Source organism: Zootoca vivipara, chromosome 6, assembly GCF_963506605.1.
Source record: "Zootoca vivipara chromosome 6, rZooViv1.1, whole genome shotgun sequence".
NCBI lineage: Eukaryota > Metazoa > Chordata > Lepidosauria > Squamata > Lacertidae > Zootoca > Zootoca vivipara.
In genome coordinates, this window is record NC_083281.1 from 3,531,785 (window position 1) to 3,557,269 (window position 25,485).

The following is a 25,485-nucleotide window of genomic DNA, read 5'->3' on the forward strand; positions in this document are numbered from 1 at the left end:
CAATCTGTGCCAAGCTGTGCATGGAATCCCAGGAGTCTTGGCCCTTAAAAAAAAGGAGTAAATTTCAATATTACTCTGGTCGTTTTTATCTGCGAATGGTGCCACCATATCATCTATCGATAATGCCTGATTGCCATCTTCCAAAGCAGCTGCTCTATTCCCAACTTAAGAATGGAAAGTGAAATACAGCGGTACCTTGGTTCCCGAACGGCTTAGTTGTCTCAGCTCCCGCACGCCGCAAACCTGGAAGTGAGTGTTCCGATTTGCAAACGTTTTTTTCGGAAGCCGAACGTCTGACATGGCTTCTGACTGAGCAGAGCCAGTCAGAAGCTGTGCCTTGGTTTCTGAACGGTTTCGGGAATCGGACGGACTCCCAGAATGGATTGAATTCAAGAACCAAGGTGCCACTGTACTGGAGGACAACAAAAGAGATTTAAAGATGCCCTCAAAGCAAAGCTTTAAAAAAATGCAGTATAAGCAGGGGAAATTGGGAAACGCTGACCTTCGAGTGCTCCAATTGGAGAACAGCTTTTACCAAAGGCATCATGGGCTTTGAAGAAGCACAAACTCAGGACATAAGGGAGAAGCGAACTGAGAGGAAGGCATGTTTGGCAAATGCTCACCGGGATCAACTCCCGCCAGGAAACCTATGTCCCCACCGTGGAAGGACGTGTGGATCCAGAATTGGCCTCAACAGTCACTTACGGACACATCGTTAAGACCATAATGGGAAGGGGGTTGAGCTGTGCTCAAAACCATGGAGCCTCTTGGGCTTGCCGGTCAGAAGGTCGGCGGTTCGAATCCCCGTGATGGGGCAAGTTCCCCTTGCTCCATCCCAGCTCCTGCCAACCTAGCAGTTCGAAAGCATGCCAGTGCAAGTAGATAAATAGGTACTGCTACGGCGGGAAAGTAAACAGCGTTTCCATGCCCTCTGGTTTCCGTCATGCGCCAGAAGCGGTTTAGTCCTGCTGGTCATATGACCTGGAAAGCTGTCTGTGGACAAACGCCAGCTCCCTTAGCCTGAAAGTAAGATGAGCGCTACAACCCCATAGTCGCCTTTGACTGGACTTAACCATCCAGGCATTCCTTAGCTTTACCTAAGACCATATTCATGTAACACAAACTTACTTGGCTATGAGCGATTGCCCAAAAACGAAGGAAGAAAGACTCTTCAATATGTCCCAGCGCCAAACCAGGCTGCACATCGTCTGGGCCATAGCTCCCCAAAACAGGATGTCTGAGACAGTTAGTGGAAATGTGCTACGGCCCCCCTGGCTGGATTATGTGGACCCCCTGGGCTCCGCAGACCACCAATTGGGAAGTGCTGGGCTAGAGAAATGTTTCATTGAATTGTAGAGAGTTGCAAGGGACGCAAAGCAGTCATCTATGTGGGAATGTTCAGGGAGGCAGGAGAGGATATATTGTTTATTAATATCCTTCCTAATTTGCGCTAGCAAGTTCTATAACTTAGCAGAGTTTTAACATTCCCCTTTTAAACGCACAGCGGGTAGCTGGTTGCAAGCTTGTTTATAGAATATAGATTCCTGGTAAGGTCCCTTATTTCCTTCTTAAAAGAATAAACACGCCACAATCTTATTTAAGATACAGTGGTACCTCTGGTTGTGAATGGGATCCGTTCCGGAGGCCCGTTCGGAACATGAAAAGGCCGCATTCTGAAGTGGTGTGTCTGCGCACGCGAGTGACGCAATTCGGCGCTTCTGCACATGCGCACGCACCGAACCCAGAAATAACCCTTTCCGGGTTTTCCGGGTTCAGCGTGTCCATATCCTGAAAAGACGTAACTCGCAGCGGATGTAACACGAGGTATGACTGTATATATAAGTAGTTTACTCACATCATCAGTTCACAGTTGGATCCCTGAAGGCAGACTTAGTTACAAAGTATATACATGTGGATCTACCCCATATTGGGGGGGGGGTAATCCCAGTGACTGTAGACTGGCAGCCACTGCAGTTCACACAACCAAAGGAAGATGGAGAAGAAGGGAGGAGGGCTGTGGGCCTTGTGCATTTGTTACCTGCACAGGTAAGGCCACACCCACCTCTTGTCGCATGCAAGAGGAAGTGTGTCCCAGCCCAGGAGGAAACAGGAAGTTTTCGACTGGCTGGTCCAAACTTCCCCTTGCATGTCCACTCTAGGAAAACGAGGAATGTTGTACTCGACTGCCATTTGTGTTTCACATCCCGCAATCTAGCCCAACCTCCTGCAATGCAGGAATAGGCGGCTGCGCCGTATGGGGATCGAACCGGCAACCTTGGCACGATCAGCACCAAGCTCTAACCAATGGAGCTGTTTGGAAATAAACGAGAACGCAAACCCGTTGGCTTGGAGGTGGAGCCTCTGCCTCGCAGGCCGAAGGGGCTTTCTTTGTTCTCGAGTTTAGTAGAGGAATCCATGTGGATTTTAACGATTCATTAGACGCCACCCCTGATGTTTTATGGCCAACGCAAGATGGGGATGGAAAGAAAGGTGCCAAGCATGCCTCAGGGCATCGCAACACGTCCATCTAAATCAATCCTTTGCATATTGGGGATGCATGGCGGAGGATTTTGTTGCACCGAGAGAGAAAAGTTATTTTTAAGCTTTTAGATTCTGCATGCATGCGTTAACAGCACGCATCAGTTTAAAAGTCTTTTTAAAAGGATGGGACCCCCCCCCCCCCCCGTCTCTCTGCCCCGCACAAGAGGGAGAATACCTCTGCAAACCTGGCATTCTTTGTCTCTTGCATTTATTTTCTTTTAAAAAAAGAAATGTGCTTTATTAAAAAGAGGAAACGTGTTAAAATCTGCTCCCTGATCTCAGCCCGTTGAGGCGTTTGCAATTGGTTGAATCGCCTTAATCAATTCAGAAAGGGTGGCAAGGATACCGAATCTGGTAGAATCACAGAATCAAAGAATTGTAGAGTTGCGAAGGGCCTCTAGGGTCATCTAGTCCAACCCCCCCCCCACAATGCAGGAATCATCGCAACTATTTATATAAAAAATACCCGACAGGTACCAAGAGCTCCTTTCTGAGTTAAAAAGGATCTCGAAACAGAACTTCCTGGAGGGGAAAAATGTCAGAACTGACAGGGAAGGTAGAAGGAGCAACTAAAACAGCTTCTGAAGCATTTGCCACCCCAGTTTCTGATGTGTGAGAGACCCCCAGGGGTTATTGTGCTTACGCTGAGTTCAATTTTCTTGTGATGAAGGTCTGCGGAGAATAGGGTGTCTTTCGGATGCGTTTGATTCACACGCACACATATACAACCCGAGCATAAGGTGGAGGGGCTCGAAGCATCAACACCCCAACATCTTTTCTCCATCTGTTGCCGCTTTGGGATCCAGCGCACAGCAAGCAGGTCTCGTTGTCTTCCAGCTCAGCCCTCTCCAGCTGTTGTTCTCCTACCTGTCTGTGAGTGTCAGGAGGCGGGTGGAGGATGGGTGGCGGATAACAGATTGAGGCTGAATCCTGACAAGACAGAAGGACTGTGTTGGGGGCACAGGGGTCAGGCGGGTGTGGAGGACTCCCTGGTCCTGAATGGGGTCACCATGCCCCCCGAAGGACCAGGTGCGCAGCCAGGGGGTCATTTTGGACTCACCGCTGTGTCCAGGGCAGCTGTTTATCAGCTCCATCTGATACCCTCCCTGCCCGCAGACTGTTTTGTCAGAGTGGTGCATGCTCTGGTTATCTCCCGCTTGGACTCCTGCCATGCGCTCTATGTGGGGCTGCCGTTGAAGGTGACTTGGAAACTACAACTAATCCAGAATACGGCAGCTAGACTGGGGACTGAAAGACCTACATTGGCTACCAGTACGTTTCTGAGGACAATTCAAAGTCTTGGTGCTGACCTTGAAAGCCCTCAACGGCCTCAAAGGCCCAGTATCCCTGAAGGAGCGTCTCCACCCCCATCATTCAGCCTGGACACGGAGGTCCAGCTCCAAGGGTCTTCAGGCGGTTCCCTCCTTGCGAGAAGTGAGGTTACAGGGAACCAGGCAGAGGGCCTTCTCGGTGGTGGTGCCTAGCCTGTGGAACACCCTCCCGTCAGATGTCAAGGAGATAAACAACTATTTGACTTTTGGAAGACATCTGAAGGCAGCCCTGTTTAGGGAAGTTTTTAATGTTTGATGTTCTGTTGTGCTTTTAATATACTGTACTGTTGGGAGCTGTCCAGAGTGGCTGGGGAAACCCAGCCAGATGGGCAGGGTATAAATAAATTTATTATTATTATTATTATTATTATTATTATTAGCCCTGTTTCTTTCGGGTGCAGGGCAAAAATGTTGAGCTTTATTTAGGGGAGCCAAAGTTGTTGAGCTTCTTTGGGGGGAGCCAGTGATCTATCACAGACGTCCAGTGATCTACCGGTAGATCACGATCTACCTGTTGGACGTGCCTGCTCTAAGTGAATGAATGAATGAATATTTGCATCAGCCATCAGCCATAGCAATAAAACGACACTACGATATACAAAGAATAGACATAAAAAGTCAATTATATACAATACATTTTAGGGGTTTGAATCAGTAGTCAAATAGTGGACCTCAGTCTGATTGCCCCAGCTAAAAACCTTGCCACCTTTGCTGTCCCCTGCTCATCTTGATCTGCCCAGAGAAAGGACACTGGGGCAGTGGCTGGGCGACCCAGAATGGACAATAAAAGAGGGGGGATAATCTCATTCCTCAAGTCTTTATAAAGAGCACAAGGTGTCAGGAGTATGGGCAGGAGTCAGGCTCTGGGGCCTGTAGTGCCTTGCAGGACTGGGGCCTGCCTCAGCTTGTGCTGGGGAAGCAAGGCGTGGCCACACAGGTGAAGACCTCAGCTTGTGCTGGAGAGGCAAGGAGTAGTCACCCAGGTGAGGCTCTTGAGATCTCACTGCACCTGGTGGCAGGGGCTGGGAGGGATAAAAGCTCAGCATTTCCCTTCAGCTCTTTGCCACAGCAACGCTTTCCCTGCCTGGTTGCATCTGGCCTCCTGCTCCTTGGACCCTTGCCTTGCCGACGCCTTGATTCTTGCTCCGTGGACCCTTGCCTTGCTGACGTCTTGATCCTTGCTCCGTGGACCCTTGCCTTGCTGACGTCTTGATCCTTGCTCCTTGGACCCTTGCCTTGCCGACGCCTGGATCCTCGACCCTTGGACCCTTGCTTTGCCTTCGCCTTGCTCCTCGACCCTTGGACCTTCGCCTTGCTCCTCGACCCTTGAGCTTTCGCCTTGCTTCTTGCTCCTTGGACCTTGGTCTCTGCCTTGCTCCTTGACCCTGCGACTGCCTGCTACTGGACCCTCAGCCCTGCACCTGTTCCTGCTTCTGCACCTCCATCTTGCCTCTGGTCCTGACGCCCGCCAACCGGACCGTGACACAAGGCACCGACTCGGGATTGCCATCTCCACAGGGATGTTTTTTGTGTCACATCTGTTGGAATCGTCCCTCAAGTCCAGCCAGTGTGGTGTAGTGGTTAAGAGCGGTAGACTCGTAATCTGGGGAACCGGGTTCGTGTCTCCGCTCCTCCACATGCAGCTGCTGGGTGACCTTGGGCTAGTCACACTTCTCTGAAGTCTCTCAGCCCCACCCACCTCACAGGGTGTCTGTTGTGGGGGAGGAGGGGAAAGGAGATTGTTAGCCGCTTTGAGACTCCTTCGGGTAGTGATAAAGCGGGATATCAAATCCAAACTCTTCTTCTTCTTCTTCTTCAGCCGAGGGCAAGACATTCAATCTTGTGAGGGTAAAGGCGCGTCTATATTTTGGAATTGCTAGGTGATGCAGACAGGGTGCCAGAGATTCGAAAGGGGAAGGTGGAAAATAGTCACACCATGGGCAAAATTTCCTTATTGTGGCCAAGTCGTTCTGACGCTCGAGATCATTCAGGCGCTGACAAATTAGACAGTTTGCTTTACTAAAGCCCAAAGTGAGTACAAAGTGATGTCATGCGGGTGTCGGGTGCCCAGTCGGTCCAACACCCCGGGCGATGATGTCACCGCACCCGGCTCCCCCATTTTTCACCAGGCCCGTGCCGACAGCTCGGCCGCCCTCATCCGTCTTCCGAGGTGGCGAAAGGCCCGTCCGGGAACAGCATGGCATCATGGCCAAGGAATGTGGCTCGGATCCTGTTCCCCAATGGTGAACATCTGTTTGCCTTGCCAACGGTCCGTGTGATACGAGGGCAGAAAACAGCGGGCGCCTTGGCATCCCTCTCTGAATTCTCAGCGGGTGCCCAGCCTGCCAAAACACCAACCGGTCGGGGTCCAGGCGGGCCTCCCGTACTTTTTTGACCACCCTGTTGTCGGGGAGGGCTTCTCCCCCCCCACCCCACCGCACTGCCTCCATCCCTGGGTCCATCATTCGCTTCCCAAGGAAGGAGGGAGCCGCTACTTCGCAATCATGATCAAAGACACTTTGCAGTCGTATCGTATTTTCCCTCCAGAGTGTCTGAACATTCTTGTATGTTCCACTGGCGTGTTGGGTGAGTATTTAGGGAATCTGCGCCCTGCGTTTCTGGGGTATATGGGGAAATTATTTATTGACTTTATACAGTTCTTTTTTCTGGGGGGGGGGGTACGCAGCGGGAGGCATACCCCTAAACATTTTGCAAATCTTTGTCCTTTTGTCCATTTACTGTCTTTATTTTCCCTGATTTGAATTATAAAACAGTGGGTTTTTTGAGTCAAAATGAGAGTACCCCTAAACATTTTTTAAAGAAAAAAAAAAGCACTGAATTTATATATTTGTTGAATTTATATACCGCCCTATATCCGGAGGTCTCAGAGGTAGTGTCACTGGTGAGGACTTCTGTGAACCGCCCTGAGATCTTTTGATGAAGGGCATAATAATAATAATAATAATAATAATAATAATAATAATAATAATTCAATAATAATAATTGAAAATATGTTTAGAATATCCTTTTCTTTAAAAAAAAAGCAAACCCAGAAGCTTTTCTTTTAGGAATCGTACGTGCTGAAATTCCAAGAGACTTCTCATGTATGTGACCATGGCTTCCCAAATATTATTAGACGCAGTTCTTACCAGAAAAGAATGGCAGATTAAACTGATGGGGACTTATGCAGAAATGGCAAAACTTGACCGGAAGAATTAGAAATCAGGAAGACCAAAATTTCAATAAGGAATGGGGAAGATGTAGAATTTACCTTTAAAAAAAACCATTGCAAACCATTAAAATGATTAGTAGGGTTGGAATGACGCTTGCAGTTAAACGGCGGACTGTGGTTCTATCAGAGAAATTGTTCCCCCCCCAAAAAAAATGGTTTTTATTTGATTTTACAGATATAAATTTATAACAAAACCATGTACATATCCATATAAAGAGATTTATCTGACTCTCGGGACTCCCCCCCCCCATCTGCATATTATTTCATAATCTGTGCTTTATATCTATCCATATTGTCCATGATATTTGTTACATTGTTGTTGTTGTTTAGTCGTTTAGTTGTGTCCGACTCTTTGGGGCCCCATGGACCATAGCACGCCAGGCACTCCTGTCTTCCACTGCCTCCCGTAGTTTGGTCAAACTCATGTTCGTAGCTTCGAGAACACTGTCCAACCATCTCGTCCTCTGTCGTCCCCTTCTCCTTGTGCCCTCAATCTTTCCCAACATCAGGGTCTTTTCCAGGGAGTCTTCTCTTCTCATGAGGTGGCCAAAGTATTGGAGCCTCAGCTTCAGGATCTGTCCTTCCAGTGAGCACTCAGGGCTGATTTCCTTAAGAATGGATAGGTTTGATCTTCTTGCAGTCCGTGGGACTCTCAAGAGTCTCCTCCAGCGCCATAATTCAAAAGCATCAATTCTTCGGCGATCAGCCTTCTTTATGGTCCAGCTCTCACTTCCATCCATCACTACTGGGGAAACCATAGCATTAACTATACAGACCTTTGTTGGCAAGGTGAAGTCCGCCCCTTCTGTGATGTATGTATGGTGTTTTGGGGGGTGGTCTTGAGCTACAGGGGAGGCAATTTTCAAATGTCTATATAAGAGCTTGCACACCAATGTTCGGGGTTCCTGTCCTCCCTCCCTGGGGGGGGGGGAAAGAGTGGGGGACCCTGTTGCAACAGATTAATAAAGATCAGGCTTACTAGCTGCTTTGCTTCTCAATATTCTCTGGCTGGCCTCTGTTATTTTCTCCTACACCAATAGAGAACCTACAAAAGAACTCTATACGGGCTCTTGGGTACCCCATAAGGGAAAAGGAGCAGTTTTTTCTTCTAACAGCGGCCTCTGTTATTTTCTCCTACCGACAGAGAACCTACTTAAGAACTCTATAGTATGGTTACCGCAAGGGACACGGGCGGCGCTGTGGTCTAAATCACAGAGCCTAGGGCTTGCCGATCAGAAGGTCGGCGGTTCGAATCCCCATGACGGGGTGAGCTCCTGTTGTTCAGTCCCAGCTCCTGCCCACCTAGCAGGAAAGCACGTCAAAGTGCAAGTAGATAAATAGGTACAGCTCTGGTGGGAAGGTAAATGGCATTTCCGTGTGCTTCTCTGGTTCGCCAAAAGTGGCTTTGTCATGCTGGCCACATGGCACAGAAGCTGTACGCCGGATCCCTCGGCCAATAAAGCGAGATGAGCGTCGCAACCCCAGAGTCGGTCACGACTGGACCTAATGGTCAGGGGTCCCTTTACCTTTTTACTAAAGTTACCAGATTTTTTTCAATTTCAATGGATTTTGTATGGGGACTGATTTGTAAATCCGGGGACTGTCCCCAGGAAATAGGGACGTCTGGTAACCTTACTCTTTACGGGCTCTTGGGTACCCCATAAGGGAAAAGGAGCTATATTTTTCTTATAACATCCTGCATGCAAAGACAGGCTCTGGCGGACGTAGCAGGTGAGACCAAGAGTGGGTCCAACGGCCAAGAAGGCTGTGTCTGTAGAGGGAAGCGAGGGGCAGATGGGGCTCGTCCACCTGCGAAGGGAGCCCACCTAGAAGAAGGAAAACTCTGGCCCTAAACCTCCGCTGCCTTGCAGGATATCTTTGGGAGAAGAAAAGGCTCAGGAGGAAACCCCAAGGTGGGCTGCACAGGCTTGTAATCTAAAGAGACACGTCACACAAGGGGAAAGGAACAGGGAGGGGAAAGGAAAAAAGCAAGCTCAGGCACCAATTCTTGATACCTACTGAGATGCAGGGAGCTCCTTGTGAGTAGGTGTCACTTAGGGCTGCCTTACGTCCAGGTCTTCCCAGACGCATCTGGGAATTGGGCTTCGAAATGGCGTCTGGGTGGATTTTGGCCGAATCGGCAAAATGTCCAGGAAAACTTGGACATATGTCAGGTAGGGCAATTTTTAAAAAATGCTTTAAAAATCCAAGAAAAGCCCAAAAACATATTTCGGGGGGGGGGGAGTGTGGTGTAGAGATGTTCCCCAAAAAAGCTCAACAACTTTGTGCAAAAAGTTCAACAACTTTGTCCAGATTTTCGTGAGTATGGCAACGCCTACAGTAGTCGGGCAATTTATCTAGCACTCTGCTGGAAGGGAGAGGACATTTTGAAAAATGTAACGTGATAAAATCAGAGCTCGACTCTGTCCCCCACAAACCCGAAATTTGGCAAGTTCCTGCTCTTCCGCAGCCGCTCTTCTGATCCATCCTGGTCTATGGAAGTTTTGAAGAAAGCCCCTCTCCCCGAACCCTTTTAACAGCGCACCCCGTGTCTGAGCAAAAGTCGTTAACCTTAATTGAGCACCTTAATTGAACCGGGTGCGCTGACAGCAGCTGGACACGCCATGCAGGGAGAGGAAGTAGGGGGGGGGAGTGATTTAGGAGCCCGGCCTGTGATGTCGAAGTTCTTCCACATTTTCATAAGTTTATTTTTTAAAAAGATTTTTTTTAAAAAAATGGTTTTCTGTGTGAGCTGCCACTTGTGTACTGTATTTTGCATTTTTATATTGTCATTTTATTCGGTGACATGAGACCTGGCGGGTATACAATTTTAATAAATCATCATCATCATCGATCTTGGGAGTTTTAAAAATTATTGGTTAGACTTGCTCCAGACTCAGACAGAGCTGCGACAGGTAAAGCACACGACTTAATTCTCAGGGTTGTGGGTTTGAGCAAAAGATTCCTGCATTGCAGGCGGTTGCAAAGTCAATGGACTTTATGGTTCCTTCCAAACTCAACCATTCTTTCCCATCTGATCCAAATGTCCTGTTTTTTCCAGGGACAGTCTTGGAATTACAGAAGCCGTTTTCTCTTCTGCGATCGAATGGTGGATGAGTTTCATGAAATACAACAGAGCCACACCTGATATTCAGTACTGGATTTACGGATCAGCTAAACAGGCTATAGCTTAGGGCCCCACTCTCTTGGGCCCCCCCAAAAAAACTAAAAGAAAAAAACCTGGATATACGTTTCCAAAATATAAGATAAAAAACACATACAGCAACAGTGTTTTGTGTTGTGTAGGCTCCTAAGATATAAGTCAGGCATAGGCAAAACTCCGGCCCCCCAAATGTTTGGGACTACAATTCCCAACATCACTGACCCCAGGTCCTGTTAGCTAGGGATCATGGGAATTGTAGTCCCAAACATCTGGAGGGCCGGAGTTTGGGGATGCCTGATGTAAGTCATGGGCTTAGCCTGCTCCCTCAAATATCACTGGTTTGCTCCTTTCTATATATAGGGTGCCTACATTCTGCATGTGGAAATGGCTTGAGATACCTATTAGGTCCATCAATTACTATACAGTGGTACTTCGGTTTATGAATACAATTGGTTCCGGAAGTCTGTTCATAAACTGAAGCGTTCATAAACTGAACTTTCCCATTGAAAGTAATGGAAAGTGGATTAATCTGTTCCAGACGGTCCGTGGAGTACTTAAACTGAAGCGTTCATAAACTGAAGCGAACTTTCCAATTGAAAGTAATGGAAAGTGGATTAATCCGTTCCAGATGGGTCCGCGGAGTACTCAACCTGAAGCGTACTTAACCCAAAACATGGGTGTAATTGGTTCTGGAAGTCTGTTCATAAACTGAAGCGTTCATAAACTGAAGTGAACTTTCCCATTGAAAATAATGGAAAGTGAATTAATCCGTTCCAGATGGGTCCGCGGCGTTCATAAACCGAAAATTCATAAACCGAGGTGTTCGTAAACCAAGGTTCCACTGTATAGCATACAGTTACAGCTAGGTAGCCGTGTTGGTCTGCCGTAGTCGAAACAAAATAAAAAAATTCCTTCCAGTAGCACCTTAGAGGCCAACTAAGTTTGTCACTGGTATGAGCTTTCGTGTCCTTGCACATATATTCAACACACACAAAACAGCGACAAAAGACAGCTGGACGTATAAAGGGCCCTATTACCTTCAGTAGCTGAGGGCCTCATCAAACCTAAATTTGGCCCTGCTGATATTTGATGCAAGCACTCCCCATAGCTGCCAAGTTATCCCTTTTTTACAGGGATTTTCCCTTATGCTGAATAGGCTTCCTCGCGAGAAAAGGGAAAACTTGGCAGCTATGAGCACTCCCTTCTGAAGAGTGTAGCACCACGATAGGAAAACTACAGTTCCCAAGGTTCTTTGGGGGGAGCGCCACACACTTTCCCAACGTGCTTCAGGTGTCTGGTGCAAGCCCCGTTTTTACCGGGCTCTGCAAAGTTCTGCAGCCGTTCCCCCCCCCAAAACCCCCCCACACATATGCACCCTTGACCCCAGAAGGTGTGTGATTTATGACTCTGGTTCCGCAACACATGTGAAGGGGGGGGGAACAAGACTATCTCTCTTCCCACCTGCGCCAGCCTGCCTCCCCCCCAGCATCCTCCCCCCTCCAACCCCATTTTCCCTTTCATCTCCACCCCACCCCCTGCTGCGGATACCACCCTTTCTTCACCAACCCTCATTAACGTAATTTATTGCCTTGCACAAACCCCTCTCCCCCCCCACAGCTTAATGGGGAACACATGGGGGGTTTAAGAAAATTGGAGCTGGCGCAATGGCCCGAGAAGGAGGGGGCACGATGTAGTTTTGCAATTCTCGTGGCTTCCAGTTCTGAATAAGTTTTCTTTTGGGGAGGGGGGGGCGTGCTCCTGCACTTTTGCAAAGTTTCCCCCCCCCCAAAAAAATGCATTTTTGCATCTTATTCCACTCCGCTTCAGACACGAAATGTGAAGCGTTAAGTCGTACACCGAAGAGCCCTGCAGCTGGATGAGGCCCAAGGCGACCCCATCGTATGTCCGGCATCCTGTTCTCACAGTGACCCACCTGGAAAGCCCACAAGCGTCGCCCTGAGTGCGAAAGCCACTCCTAAGCAATTGGTACTTGGGAGCACAGCTGCCACTGACTGCAGACTGCCTCCTGGTTAGCCGCGGATGCACTTAGGCAGGAAGAACCAGATGCACAAATATAGGATGGTGGACACCTGGCTTACTAGCAGGGCATGAGAAAAGGATCTAGGGGCCTTGGGGTGGACCACAAGCTGTACATGAGCCCACAGTGTGATGCAGCAGCAAAAAAAGCAAATGCTATTCTAGGCTGCATCCACAAAAGTCTAGTGTCCAGATCAAGGGAAGTCATAGTCCCAATTTATTCTGCCTGGGTCAGACCACGCCTGGAATAATGTGTCCAGTTCTGGGTGCCTCAATTTACGAAGGAGGTTGACAGGCTGGAAGGTGTGCAGAGTATGGTGACCGAGATGATCCAGGCTCTGGAAACCCAGCCTGATGAAGAACGGTTGAGGCATTTGCAAACCAAGCCTCATGAGGAACAGTCGTGGCAGCTGGGTACGTTTAGCCTGGAAAAGAGGAGACTGGGAGGAAAGAGGAGAGCTATCTTCCAATATCTCAAGGGCTGTCTCATGGAAGCTTGTTTTCTTCTGCTCTGGAAGGTAGGATTCGAACCTGTGGCTTCAAGTGACGAGAAAGCAGATTCCGACTCAACATCAGGAAGGGCTTTCCGGCAGTAAGTGCTGTCCGACTGTGGGGTGAAAGGTAGCAGACTCTCCTTCCTTGGAGGTTTTTAAGCAGAGGTTGGATGGCCATCTGTCCGGGATGCTTCAGCCGAGATTCCTGCATTGCAGGGGGTTGGACTAGATGACCCTTGGGGGTCCCTTCCAAATCTACAATTCTTATTCTACGATAGCCCTCTCCTCCTCCATGAATTTGTCCAATCCTCTCTTAAACCCACGTCTAGATTTTGGCAATTATTTTTTCGCTCCGGATTTTCACCTTTTGAAACACAGCAGCCCTTGTTTAATGTCACCCTAAGTGCCTTGAATCCGACCCAGGAAATTTATTTCCTAAAATTTATATACTACCTGATTGTAAAAGTAAGGAAGCCTCAAAGCAGTTAACAGTCTACTAGAGCAATTCTTTTCATATCAACGGGCAGGGCCGGATCTAGGTTGGATGAGGCCCTAAGCTACTGAAGGGAATGGGGCCCTTTCTACGTTCAGCAGTCCTTTGTCAACAACAAATGGTTGCCCTTTTTGTGTTGAATATATGCTATATATGGTAATTTATGGACCTAATAGGGATCTCAAGCCATTTGCACATTTGCTAGAGCTCGTTTAGTTCATACTAATATATGAAAATATATGAAAGGAATGTCATATGGAGGAGGGAGAAAGATTGTTTTCTGCTGCTCCAGAGAAGTGGACACGGAGCAATGGATTCAAACTTCAAGAAAGAAGATTCCACCTAAACATTAGGAAGAACTTCCTGACAGTAAGAGCTGTTCGGCAGTGGAATTTGCTACCAAGGAGTGTGGTGGAGTCTCCTTCTTTGGAGGTCTTTAAGCAGAGGCTTGACAGGCATACGTCAGGAATGCTTTGATGGTGTTTCCTGCTTGGCAGGGGGTTGGACTGGATGGCCCTTGTGGTCTCTTCGAACTCTATGATTCTATGATTCTAAGGGAAATAAATTCATACGTGAATCTGGCACTGGCAACCAGTGTCATACATGAAAGACCACTGGCTTCTGACAAATTGCATTTCGCACTGGTGTCGACTTCTGGGCTGTCTCCAAGGGCGGTCCCAGCATGAGCTCGTTACAGTAGTCAAGAGCTCGGGGAAAATAAATGCTGAAAATGAGCAGGGATTTTAAAATACCCCACTTCCCTTAGTTAAACTGGTCTCCCTTTACCCGACCTGCAAAACCTTTAAGGTGACCCGCTCTGCTGACAAAAGCTGGTGGACGTCAAAGGAACTCTGTGTATGCTTTGATAATTCTCTGCCCGAAAAGACCTTTTCGAACACTTGCTTCCATTGCAGTACCCCCTCTGACCATTACCGAGCGTGGCGCTGCAAAGCAACAAATGTCACCTCCACTGTCTCCCCCCCCCCCATAGACTTTGGAGCTGGACTACTACCATGCTCTCTACGCGGGGCGTCCCTCACAGCCTGGAAAATGCTGTCAAGGCAGAATGCTGCAGCGCAATTGCTGGCAGAAGTGAGGCCCTCTCAGCACCCTCTGCTCAGAGGTCCGCAACCGGCTCCTGATTTATTTCTGGGTTAAATTCAAAAGGTATGAATAAAGGTATTTTAAAAGCTCGGTGGCTGATTCACCTTCAGGGTGGTAGCAGATAAGACTTGGGAACTCCTTGCTCCTTGACACTGCCTGCCAAAACCTATTTTGTTTGTTTGTTTCCACCAAGTATATCCAGGCACATATTTGTGTGTTCCTTTCATCCTTTTAAAAATCTGTTTGCTGATTTTATACGATGTGTTGAGCAGACACTGGCAAATACAAAACGTGCCTTTCTGAACAGGCAATTTTTTCTTATCATGTATATATTGTGTGTTAGGGACCCAGGTGGCGCTGTGGGTTAAACCACAGAGTCTAGGGCTTGCTGATCAGAAGGTTGGCGGTTCAAATCCCTGCAACGGGGTGAGCTCCCGTTGCTCGGTCCCAGCTCCTGCCAACCTAGCAGTTCGAAAGCACATCGAAGTACAAGTAGATATATAGGTACCACTCAGGCAGGAAGGTAAACGGCGTTTCCGTGCGCTGCTCTGGTTCGCCAGAAGCAGCTTTGTCATGCTGGCCACATGACCCGGAAGCTGTACGCCGGCTCCCTCGGCCAATAAAGCGAGATGAGTGCCGCAACCCCAGAGTCGGTCATGACTGGACCTAATGGTCAGGGGCCCCTTTACCCTTTACCTTTATATATTGTGTTTGGTTTTTTTAAAATAAAACAAAGAAACCCAGCTGATTTCATGTATATTTTGGATTTTCTTTTAAAGCTCACTTGATTTTAAGCATCCGGTTTGGTTGCTCATTTTAACACATCTTTTATTAACCAGGCAGAGAGCCTTCTCGGTGGTGGCGCCCTCCCTGTGGAACGCCCTCCCATCAGTTGACAAGGAAATTAGCAACTGCCTGCCTTTTAGAAGACATCTGAAGGCAGCCCTGTTTAGGGAAGTTTGTAATGTTTAATGTTTTATTCTGTTTTTAGTATTCTGTTGGGAGCTACCCAAAGTGGGTGGGGTATTATTATTATTATTATTATTATTATTATTATTATTATTATTATAGATTTTGATGATTAAAGAGCATAGCTGTCCATTTCCCACACAGGTGTAAAAAGCAAAGGAGCAGGGTGGTTTTAGACACTTTCAGGTAAGTTGGCAACCTTTAATGCTGCCCTGGCCATTTGTGTGTGGGACGATCGGTGAAGATGAGAGGAACTGAGATTTATGCACCCTGGCAGGAAAACCTCTCTGTGCACCTGCTCACAATATGCACAGCTCGCAGGACAGGGCTGCCGGCCTCCTCAGCTCCAGAACTAGTAAATCTGCCCTGGTTTTAATAGGAAAAACCTTCCCGTCTCTTTGCAACAGGCTAATATTTACAGGCTGTTCGTCTCTCGGCTTCCCCTCTTCCTCCAGGCAAGATGGCTCGGTTTTGCAGCTTTCCTTTTCAGAAATTAAATATTAGTACCATCTTATTCTCACGAATAGGGCAGCTGCTGGCCCCAGGGTTCAATTTCCCTCCATCTTCGGGTAGCACCAAGGGAGACTTCTACTTATTCCAGAAACATGAGGACCAGAATCTTAGCTTCTTTTTAAAGGAAGAACCTGGGCTGGAGCAGGCTTGATATCTTTGAGTTGAGTGTGTGTGGTGTGTGTGTGTGTGTGTGTGTGTGTGTGTGTGTGTGTGAGAGAGAGAGAGAGAGAGAGAGAGAGAGAGAGAGAGAGAAGCCGGTTTTATTACCTAAGAGCATTTAAAACCCATTTTAATTGCACAATGGGGATTTGTCCAGGATGTGAGTTGGCAATTGTGTCCTGAAAGGGTCCTTGGGGGCTGGTGAGACGCTCCGAGGAGGAAAGACGGCAGGTGTTTGGGACTTTCCCGTCGAGAGGAAAGGCAAATGGGAAGTTTGTGTGGAAATTATGCAAAACCCTGGAGGAAAACAGAGAGAGGAAAGTTCTCCCTCCCTGTCTCATTACGCTAGAAGGCATGGAAATCCGAGGAAGCTGAACGCTGGGAGATTCAAGATGGAAGGGTCGTCTCATGTTTCCATGGAACTTCCAGGGCCAGAAGCAGTCTATCTTGATTCCTCTGTTCTCTCTGGGCATCACGAGAACAGGATGCCTGGGCTAGGTGGGCCACAGGCCCAAACCCATCAAGGGTCTTCGGTGCAGAAGGTAAAAAAAGGGAATTAAGATGAAAAAGAAGCAGGTCATTTCTGTACAGCCCCCCAACCAAGCCCTGTTCTTCCACTCTGGCCCTTGTCCAGACCCACCTGCTTGCCAAATGCAAAGTCTAGTTTGTCTGGGAGGGATGGGGGGGGGGAACCGCTTGGGCTTGCAGGGAAACGCAAACATAACAGCTCCTTCGAAGGGATAAAGCAATTTTCCACATCGCCCCCGCACTGTGCGCTAGCAAACAAAACAAAAACCTCTCCCGTCTCTCTCTTTCTCTGTGCCAACTGCCACTTCCTTGAAGGCCTTCTGTCAAGACCCGGAAGGCCAGCTTTCTTTTATTTCGCTCCGCCATCTCTTATCTTCTCTCCCCCCTCTCCCAAAATAAGTATGACCACAAGAGGGTCACACATACTCCCAAGTGTCCCTGTTTTCCTGGGACAGTCCCCGTTTTACAGAAGCCATCCTGGTTTCTGTTTTGATTCTGGAATGCCCCTTTAAAGGTAAAGGTAAAGGGACCCCTGACCATTAGGTCCAGTCGCAGACGACTCTGGGGTTGCGGCGCTCATCTCGCTCTATAGGCCGAGGGAGCCGGCGTTTGTCCGCAGACAGCTTCCAGGTCATGTGGCCAGCATGACAAAGCTGCTTCTGGCGAACCAGAACAGCGCACGGAAACGCCGTTTACCTTCCCATCGGAGTGGTACCTATTTATCTACTGTACTTGCACTTTGACGTGCTTTCAAACTGCTAGGTTGGCAGGAGCTGGGACCGAGCAACGGGAGCTCATCCCGTCACGGGGATTCAAACCGCCGACCTTCTGATCGGCATGCCCTAGGCTCTGTGGTTTAGACCAGTGGTCTTCAACCCCCGGGCCACGGACCGGTAGCGGTCCGTGGATCAATTGGTACCGGGCCGCCTAAGGATCATTAAATACAATTAAATTAAAATTATTAAATCAAAACAATCTAAATAAAATATAAACAATAAACGCCCCCCCCCCCTCAGCGGGCCACAGTAAAATTATCAAACGTTGACTGGTCCGCGGTGATAAAAAGGTTGGGGAGCACTGGTTTAGACCACAGCGCCACCCGCGTGCTTCCTTAGGACGTGTCTGTTTTCATCGGGGAAATGTTGGAGGGGATGGAATAGGATTTTGGCAGGAAGCTCCTCCTGTTTCTCCTCTGTTTCTTGGTTTGTTGGAATTATTTCATATTTTGCAAGATGCTGAGCCTATGCTTCGGACTGGCGTATGTCTTACTACGGAACCATTTGGATATATCAGTTGATGTCTGTTTTGAAGGACGTTCTGTAAGTAAAGCTTTGAATAATATCTAATGGGGTCCGGACTGTGCTTCGTTTCCAAAATATTAATAACTACAAGAGACACAGCATAAAAGGAATGTGATTTGGGAGGGAAGAGGAAAGAAGAAAGCTCAGGCACTTCAGAGATAGACTGCTTCTGAACCTGGAGGCTGCATTTAGCATCCTGGCCAACGGGCATGAAGAGAGCGACTCTGTTTATCTAATAATCCTTGAATTTTCCCTCACCTGCGACAGATCTGTGCCCACCAGGCCCCACCCACCCCAAAGCCCCACCCCTAACTGCCTAGCTCCACCCCTCGACCCTTCCAGGCCCTGCCCCTTTCATCCCCCAGGCTCCGCCCATTGCATTGGGGGGGAGGGGGTTTTCTGCTGCGTTCCCAAAGAGAAAATTTCTTTGTCATCCCCTACTTGGAGAGAAAGGAGTTAAAAGGGGGAAAGGAGGTTAATAAATGACCTATTAATCTGGCAATGGTAGCGAGCAAAGATTTCAAGTGGGAAACAGGCTAGTCTGCGGGATTCTTTGCATTTCTGCCTCTTTTATTTGCCCCCAAAGTCCTTTAAGAGTAAGGAAGGATGTAGCAAACAAGAGAGAGCTTGGCTGAGTTGTCACGCCACCGAGTCAAGATGTTTCTTTCTAATATCCAAGAGTTTTGCGAGCGCCACGATTCCTGGCACATGCTTACCTAGAAGCGGGGGTCTCGTTGAACTCAGTGGGTCTTACGTCCGAGTAAACGTGGCTCCCGGGATGTCACAACTGTAAAATGAGAAACGAATGCTTGCGCTATGTGAGCGGAACACCATACACCAGGCATCCCCAAACTGTGGCCCTCCAGATGTTTTGGCCTACAACTCCCATGATCCCTAGCTAACAGGACCAGTAGTTGGGGAAGATGGGATTTGTAGTCCAAAACATCTGGAGGGCCGAAGTTTGGGGATGCCTGCCATACACCTTCAAAGCGCATTTCCCACCCCATCCCAAAGAACTCCGGGTACTGTAGTTTGCTAAGGGCTCTGAGAGTTGTAGCGCCGCAAGAGGGGAAACTAGAACTCCCAGAGTTCGTGGGTACGTGTGCTTTCGGTGTATGTTGTGCACGCAGCCAGGGCACAATTGGGGCAGACCCACACTATGCAAAAACACCCCCTCCAAAGAATTCTGGGAACTGTAGTTTAAGGGTGCAGGGGGGGGGACTTCAGTTCCAGGAATTATTTGAGCGGAAAGTCATGTACATTGGATATGCTTTAAATGTATAGCGGTTTTATTCAGCTTGGGTAACAGAATCCGGGAGTTGGAAGGGACCCCATGTGTCATCTAGTCCAGCCCCCTTTGCCCCACCCACAGCAGACTGGTGGCCCCCAGAAGACTTCACACAAAGGGAAATGGACCCTGCGTTTAAAAAGGCCCCCCTTTGAAGATGGTATTTCAGCAGGTGACCTACCTATCAGGGATGTTGTGCATCCCACAAATGGGGGTGGGGGGGTGGACCAAATGACCTAGGCCAGGCATCCCCAAACTGCGGCCCTCCAGATGTTTTGGCCTACAACTCCCATGATCCCTAGCTAACAGGACCAGTGGTCATGGAAGATGGGAATTGTAGTCCAAAACATCTGGAGGGCCGAAGTTTGGGGATGCCTGACCTAGGCAGTCTCTTCCAACTCCACAATGTGTCGAGCGGTCTGTGGAACTCACCGCCACAAGATGTCCACCTGGGGCTCGCTTGCACGCTCTGCTGCTGAGCTACGGCCAGTTCCCTGAAAGAGACGAAGCAAGTTTCTAGTCCTCACCATTCCGTACAAACGACCCATGCAATCGCCAACCTGGAAAGCTGCCGTATCTATAACAATAACATTATAATAATTTATTGTTTATGCCCCGCCCATCTGGCTGGGTTTTCCCAGCCACCCTGGGCAGCTTCCAGCAAAATATTAAAATACAATAATTCCTCAAATATTGGACTGGGGGGAAAAGTTAGATGGGGCAAATCTTAATACTTGGTGCACTAAAATGTGGGCTATTGCTGTGCTGGAGGGGAAAAAACAACAGCTAATAAGTTGAGAGTCAGTAGAGAGCCAAAAAGGATTATTTCATAGTCCTGCATTGCAGGAATAATTCCTGCATTGAAGGGGGCTGGACTAAATGACCCTTGGGGTCCCTTCCAACTCTAAAATTCTGTGTTTCTACCTGCTTGGCCTGACTTTAAAAGGGCTTGTGCAGAGTTCCTCTTGCCTTGGGCCTAGAAAGCAGTTTTGCCTTCACCCTGGAAAATCCACTCTTTCGCAATAAATTGGAACAAACAGTAGTCCGCAGAAAACCCAACTGCTGTTTACTCCGATTCAGTGCTAAACCGCGGGTGTGGATGAGCCCTTTATTTTGTTTGCGAGCAAGGGGGAACATGGACCCCTCCCGGCTGATATAGTGACTCCAAATCCTAGAATCGTAGCTTTGGGAGGGACCCCCAAGGGTCCTCTAGACCAACCCCCTGCCATGCAGGAATCTTTTTTGCCCCACGTGGTGCTCGAACCCACAACCCTGAGATCAAGAGCCTCGCGCTCTTCCCGACTGAGCTATCCTGCTGCCCCGCACTTGGCACAACAGGGCCCACGTTGCGTATCACCTTACCTTGTTTAACCATTGCGTTATGAATAGTTCCAGTCGCTACTTCCCACGCATACCTGTGGTTTATTTATTTTGGTTCGGCTTTTGTTTGACAGCGATCCTTAATTGCGTACGGACTGTGCAAATTGTCGCGAGAGATTCCTGTACTGTATAATATTTTTCTTTAAAAAATGAAATAAATAAATAAAAGGTTCTAGTCCTCATGAGAATGGCAGAGTTTCCGTCTCCTCCTAGATGCTGGGGATTCGAACTCGGGACCTCTGGCATGCAAACCGGGGGGGGGGGAGAGAATGCCAGTCCCCGTGACCCCGAATAAAAATTCTTTATTACGCTAACCAAAACCTGGGGCAGAGGTGCAACCCTCGGTGCCCAAAGAGGGTTTTTTTAATTTTAATTTTGGAAGCAGGAGGGGTTCCTCTTTGAGGCCTGGCTAAAAAGAGGAACTCTGCTGGGAAGTTTTCCTCGTCCGAGATTTCTCCCGCTTGGTGTGGGATGGGTGATTCATCCCGCGAAAGGTCGAGGGGAGAGAAAATAGCCACTAAGACACATTCCCGGCAGCTGGGTGACTCAGTGGGTGTTTGAGGCACCAAACCAGCCCCCCAGGATAAACTATGCACAAGCGGTTTTTGCAAAAAAAAAAGGGGGGGGGAGACTGTCATTGCCTGACCTTACAAACAATTGCCTGCTCGCCTCCCACCAAATTTTACTCCCTTCCTGGAAATTTGCTCATTGTCGTTCATGCCGTTTTCCTCGCCTTGTCTTTCTTGCAGCCTCCGGACTGCAAATCCAGCTTTCTGGCCTGGCTGCGTTTACTTGGCAAAGGGGTCTGTGTGCAGAACTCTGCTCGTGCTCAGAAGCACCCTGGAAAGTGAGGCTGGGGGAGGGCTGTCACCTGCCTTGGCCTGTGGAGGATCCCAGGTTTAAGGGGACGAGAGAAACAGAGACCCTTGTCTGGAAGTTAGAGAAGGGGAGGGAAAACCTGAGACAGGTGGAGCGACGATCTTATTCGGCACAAGACAAGATTCCTAGTTAATTCAGTCCTTCATTCAGAATCATGAGGACTAGAATCCTTATTTTGAAGGGAAGGGCTGCCGCTCAGCAACTGAGCACCTGCTTGGCGCGCAAAACGTCCTGGTTGAATCCCAGGTAGGGCTAGGAAATACATCTTTCTGAAACCATATACTGTATTCTCTTTATCCAGAACATGGGTAGGCAAACTAAGGTCTGGGGACTGGATCCGGCCCAATGGCCTTCTAAATCCGGCCTATTGGCAGTCCGGGAATCAGCGTGTTTTTACATGAGTAGAATGTGTGCTTTTATTTAAAATGCATCTTTGGGTTATTTGTGGGGCATAGGAATTCGTTCATTCCCCACCCACCCACCCAAAAATATAGTCTGCCCCCCCACAAGGTCTGAGGGACAGTGGACCGGCCCCCTGCTGAACAATTTGCTGACCCCAGATCCAGAACAGCGAGGACTAGAATGTTATTTCATTTTTGAAAGGAAGGACCGCTTCATTTGCCTGCAGAAGGCCCATATAGCCCCTAGTCTCAGCATCCTCTTCTCATAGTGGCCAACTAGTTGCCCCAACGGGAACCCAAAAGCAGGATTTGAAACGAGAGCAACTCGCAACCCCCCCCCCCCTGCTGTGGTGTCCAGCAACTGAGTTTTGCAAGCAGAGAAGCTTTTTTTAAAAAAAAAAAACTGTTTGAAAATATATATGGAATTTGCCATTAACTCATCTGCGCCATCTAATGTCACATTTGTATAATACACTTACAACGCACTTAAAACGTTATACAGTATAGGCAATTCCTTGCAGAGCAGTTAAGTTCCTTGGCACAAACGGGGGCATTTCCCAGGCCTCATAGAATTGTAGAGTTGGAAGGGACCCCGTGGGTCATCTAGCCCAACCCCCGGAAATGCAGGAATCGTAGGACTTGAACCCATGACCCTGAGATTAAGTGCCTCATGCTCTACCGACGACTGAGAGATCTCTAAAAGCCAGCTTTATCTCCTTTTAATTTTTTTGTGGGTGCTCACGGATGGACAGGTTTCCTGAATTTAGCAACTGATATGTGGAGGCAGAAAGGTTTTCAGGGAGGGAGGAAAACCAAAGCAATTTGCAACCTTTTAACTTACTCAGAACTCTTCATCCAGCCTTGTGTTACTCAAAAGCTGACAAAGTTGAATCGGCCCCAATTATAGATAGATAGATAAAGAGAGAGAGAAGGAGGAGAAGGAGCCACCCCATTCCAGGAGCCTCTGGGATGGGGGAAGATTTCAAGTTCGACATAGAATTGTCCTGAATCCTGGGGGGGGGGGGGAGAATCCACCCATTTCCCCCTGAGATATTCTTTTTCTTTACCTATCAATTTTGGGGGTGCTTGTTGATGGGCAGGTCCTTGAGTTTAGCTATATGGGAGCAGAAGAAGGGGTTGGGGGGTGAGGAAAAGAGGAAGGAAGCCATACCAGTTTGCAAACTTTTAAAGTTACACAGAACTCTTCAGCAGCGCCTGTGGCGGAGCCCTGCGCAACTCCAAAGCTGGCACGATTGAGTCAGCCCCATTTTCTTTTTTTTAAAAAAAATCAAGTTAGACATACCCCCCCAAAAAACGCGCGCGCACTTTGTCGCCTTGCCCTGTAAAGCTTATTCAAACTGCATTGGCACGCGAATAAACCCAGGCGTCCGATTCCTCTGTCTAGTTGTTGAGGTCAGAGGGGGTTGGGGGTTGCAAGACTGGACTGCGCACCCCCCCCCCGGGTATTACTCACCTCAGCCATTGCGCGGAGAAGGAGAACACAACGGGGGTGTTTGCGCATGAGAGAGGAAAAAGACCCTTTTCTCCCCTGCGAGATTCCGCCGCCCCCCCCCCGTCCCAGAAAAAATAATAATCTTCCTTACAATAGAAAGCAGTCTTCAATAGACATGAGCCAAAAAGAGAAGGGTGGAAAGTTGAGTAGGTATTTACTGCCCTGAGTCAGAAATGATCTTTTCAGCCTGCTGATTGAGCAACAGGCAGGATAAAAAAAAAAGTTGGGTTTTTGCGGGAGGAGAGAAGTGGGGAAATGGAAAGGGGTTTAGAGTGGGGAGATTTTGGAGAGAGAGAGAGAGAGGGAGAGGGAGGGAGAGGGAGTGGGAGACGCCCCTCTTGCAAAAGGATGGGTCTCTCGCCTGCAGGTCTATTTCAGAAAAGGACTTGCTAATTTCAACTTCATTTACTCTCACCACCACCCAAAAAATAATAAAAAGCCCACAGGGGCGGGGATGGGCGGGGTGTAAAAAGCGCATTAAGGAACTTGTCAAGTTGAACTGTTCAGACTTGTAGGAAATCTCTTGTTTGTCTCTCCATAATATTCTCCTTTTTTTCTTTTTTTGGAGGAGGGGGGAAGCTTTGGGGGCAGGGGAAAAAAAACCTTATCTATCTAGCTGCTTTTTTTTAAGAAGAAGAAGAAGAAGAAGCTCTCAGGGAAGAATAAGAGAGGGAACGGATTCTCTTCCTCCCCATTTCATCTTATATCTAGTTTTATAAATTGCCCTCCCATGTTCTGCATCATGAGCAAAGTATTTGTTCTGTGCCTGTGGATTCTCCTCCGAGTGGATTCCCTAATGTGTGAGTACAGCCCTCCGGAATCTCTCCTAATTTCTAATCTATCTGTTCGTTTATTTTATTTTTGGTGGGCAGATGGGCGCCTGGCGCAGCCGGAATTGCAAGAGATGGGGGGGAATAAGACTTGGGCGCCCGGAGGCGACGGTGATGGGCGCGTTTGTTTGCTTTTCTTTGCGGAGCGGGGGCACAGGAAACCGTGGCTATTTAAATATTTTTTTAGAAAGCAGTCTCTTCCACTTAAAAACAAAAAAACAAATAGATGCCCAAGAGTCTTCTTTGTTTGTTTGGGGGTGTGTGTCCTTATTTTTATTTTTTTATTTAAGAGGGACACTGCGTTGTCGAGCTTGGGAAGGAGAAAAAGGCTGATACCAGCCCTTATAATATCTGTTTTTTTAGCAAGAAAATTGATTATTATTTTTTGGTTGTGGGGGGCTGGAGGGATGAATCTTAGCCGTGCCAGGCAAAAAGTCCCATAAATAACGAGATCGGAAGGAAAAGCGCCACCGGGAGTTTCAAAGCGCTGTGATTTTCTCTCTGCGTGTGAACAAAACAGAGAGAGCGAGAGAGAGCGCAAATTTAAAAGATCTTCTCCCTCTCCGTCCTTTAAAACGCCTCTAGGGATTAATTCCTTCCCCACCCGGGCTCCGAATCTCCCTCCCTCTCTCTCCTTCCTCCTCCTCCTCCTTCTTCACCCCCTCTCTCAAAAATTATAAACCACCTTTCAGGATAACTGCGCGTGGCAAATTTACGCATGCATTTTTGGGGTGGGTGGGGATCGATTTAGGAAAAGAGGGGGGAAGTGTTTGTTGCAATGTGGGGAGGGGGCCTCGCCAAAACCGGGACCACCTTCCCCATCTCTTCCGCAAGTCCCCCCTCAATGCTTGAATTTGATCTTCACCTCCAAAGACTTCACACCTCCGCTGTTCCAGCAGAGTTTGCTTTCTGGTTTGTTTATTTATTTATTTACTAGCTGGGAATCCTCTCCCCCCAAGCTCTCCCCCCTCCAAAAAAATGCATTAAAAATAAATAAATCTAAGCATGCCAGTGGTTGGAAAAACCGGTAGGGAGGGGGACATATTGAAAGATACCCCCCCTCTCCTTTGCCCTTTGAAATGCCCCTTTGTCCTCGTCAGGAAATTCACTTGCGTTAAGAGGAAAGTGAGATATTCCTTAAATTAGCTGTGCAGGCTGTGGGTGGCCAAGACAGGCCAGGGGTTTTGTGTGTTGGTGTTGGTTGTGTACACACACACACACACACAAATTGTTTTATTTATTATTTTGGGAGAGGAGCTGGAGGGAGAGAGGATAGCACCGAAAATTGTGTGTGTGTGTCTGTGTAAAAAGTCAGACAACAAAGGGAGT

At 48.2% G+C, this 25,485-nt stretch overlaps 1 protein-coding gene and 1 long non-coding RNA gene across 3 annotated transcripts in view; one reads left to right on the forward strand and one right to left on the reverse strand.

Annotated features, from left to right (window-relative positions):
• Positions 1-192: 192 nt before the first annotated feature.
• Positions 193-23,735, reverse strand: LOC132592262 (uncharacterized). Its single transcript, XR_009557707.1, has 4 exons — positions 23,288-23,735; positions 19,586-19,647; positions 18,582-18,652; positions 193-7,948 (listed from the first exon to the last, which is right to left on the reverse strand). It is a non-coding gene; the product is annotated as an uncharacterized LOC132592262 (long non-coding RNA).
• Positions 23,667-25,485, forward strand: part of CRLF1 (cytokine receptor like factor 1) — a 40,863-nt gene continuing 39,044 nt past the window's right edge. Inside the window, exon 1 of one of the 2 annotated variants that reach the window (XM_035119055.2) lies at positions 23,667-24,126. In XM_035119055.2, coding sequence (XP_034974946.1) covers positions 24,057-24,126 — 70 coding nt within the window. In that variant the 5' untranslated portion in view covers positions 23,667-24,056. The remainder of the gene's footprint in view (positions 24,127-25,485) is intronic. The other variant, XM_035119054.2, reaches the window with a different exon arrangement.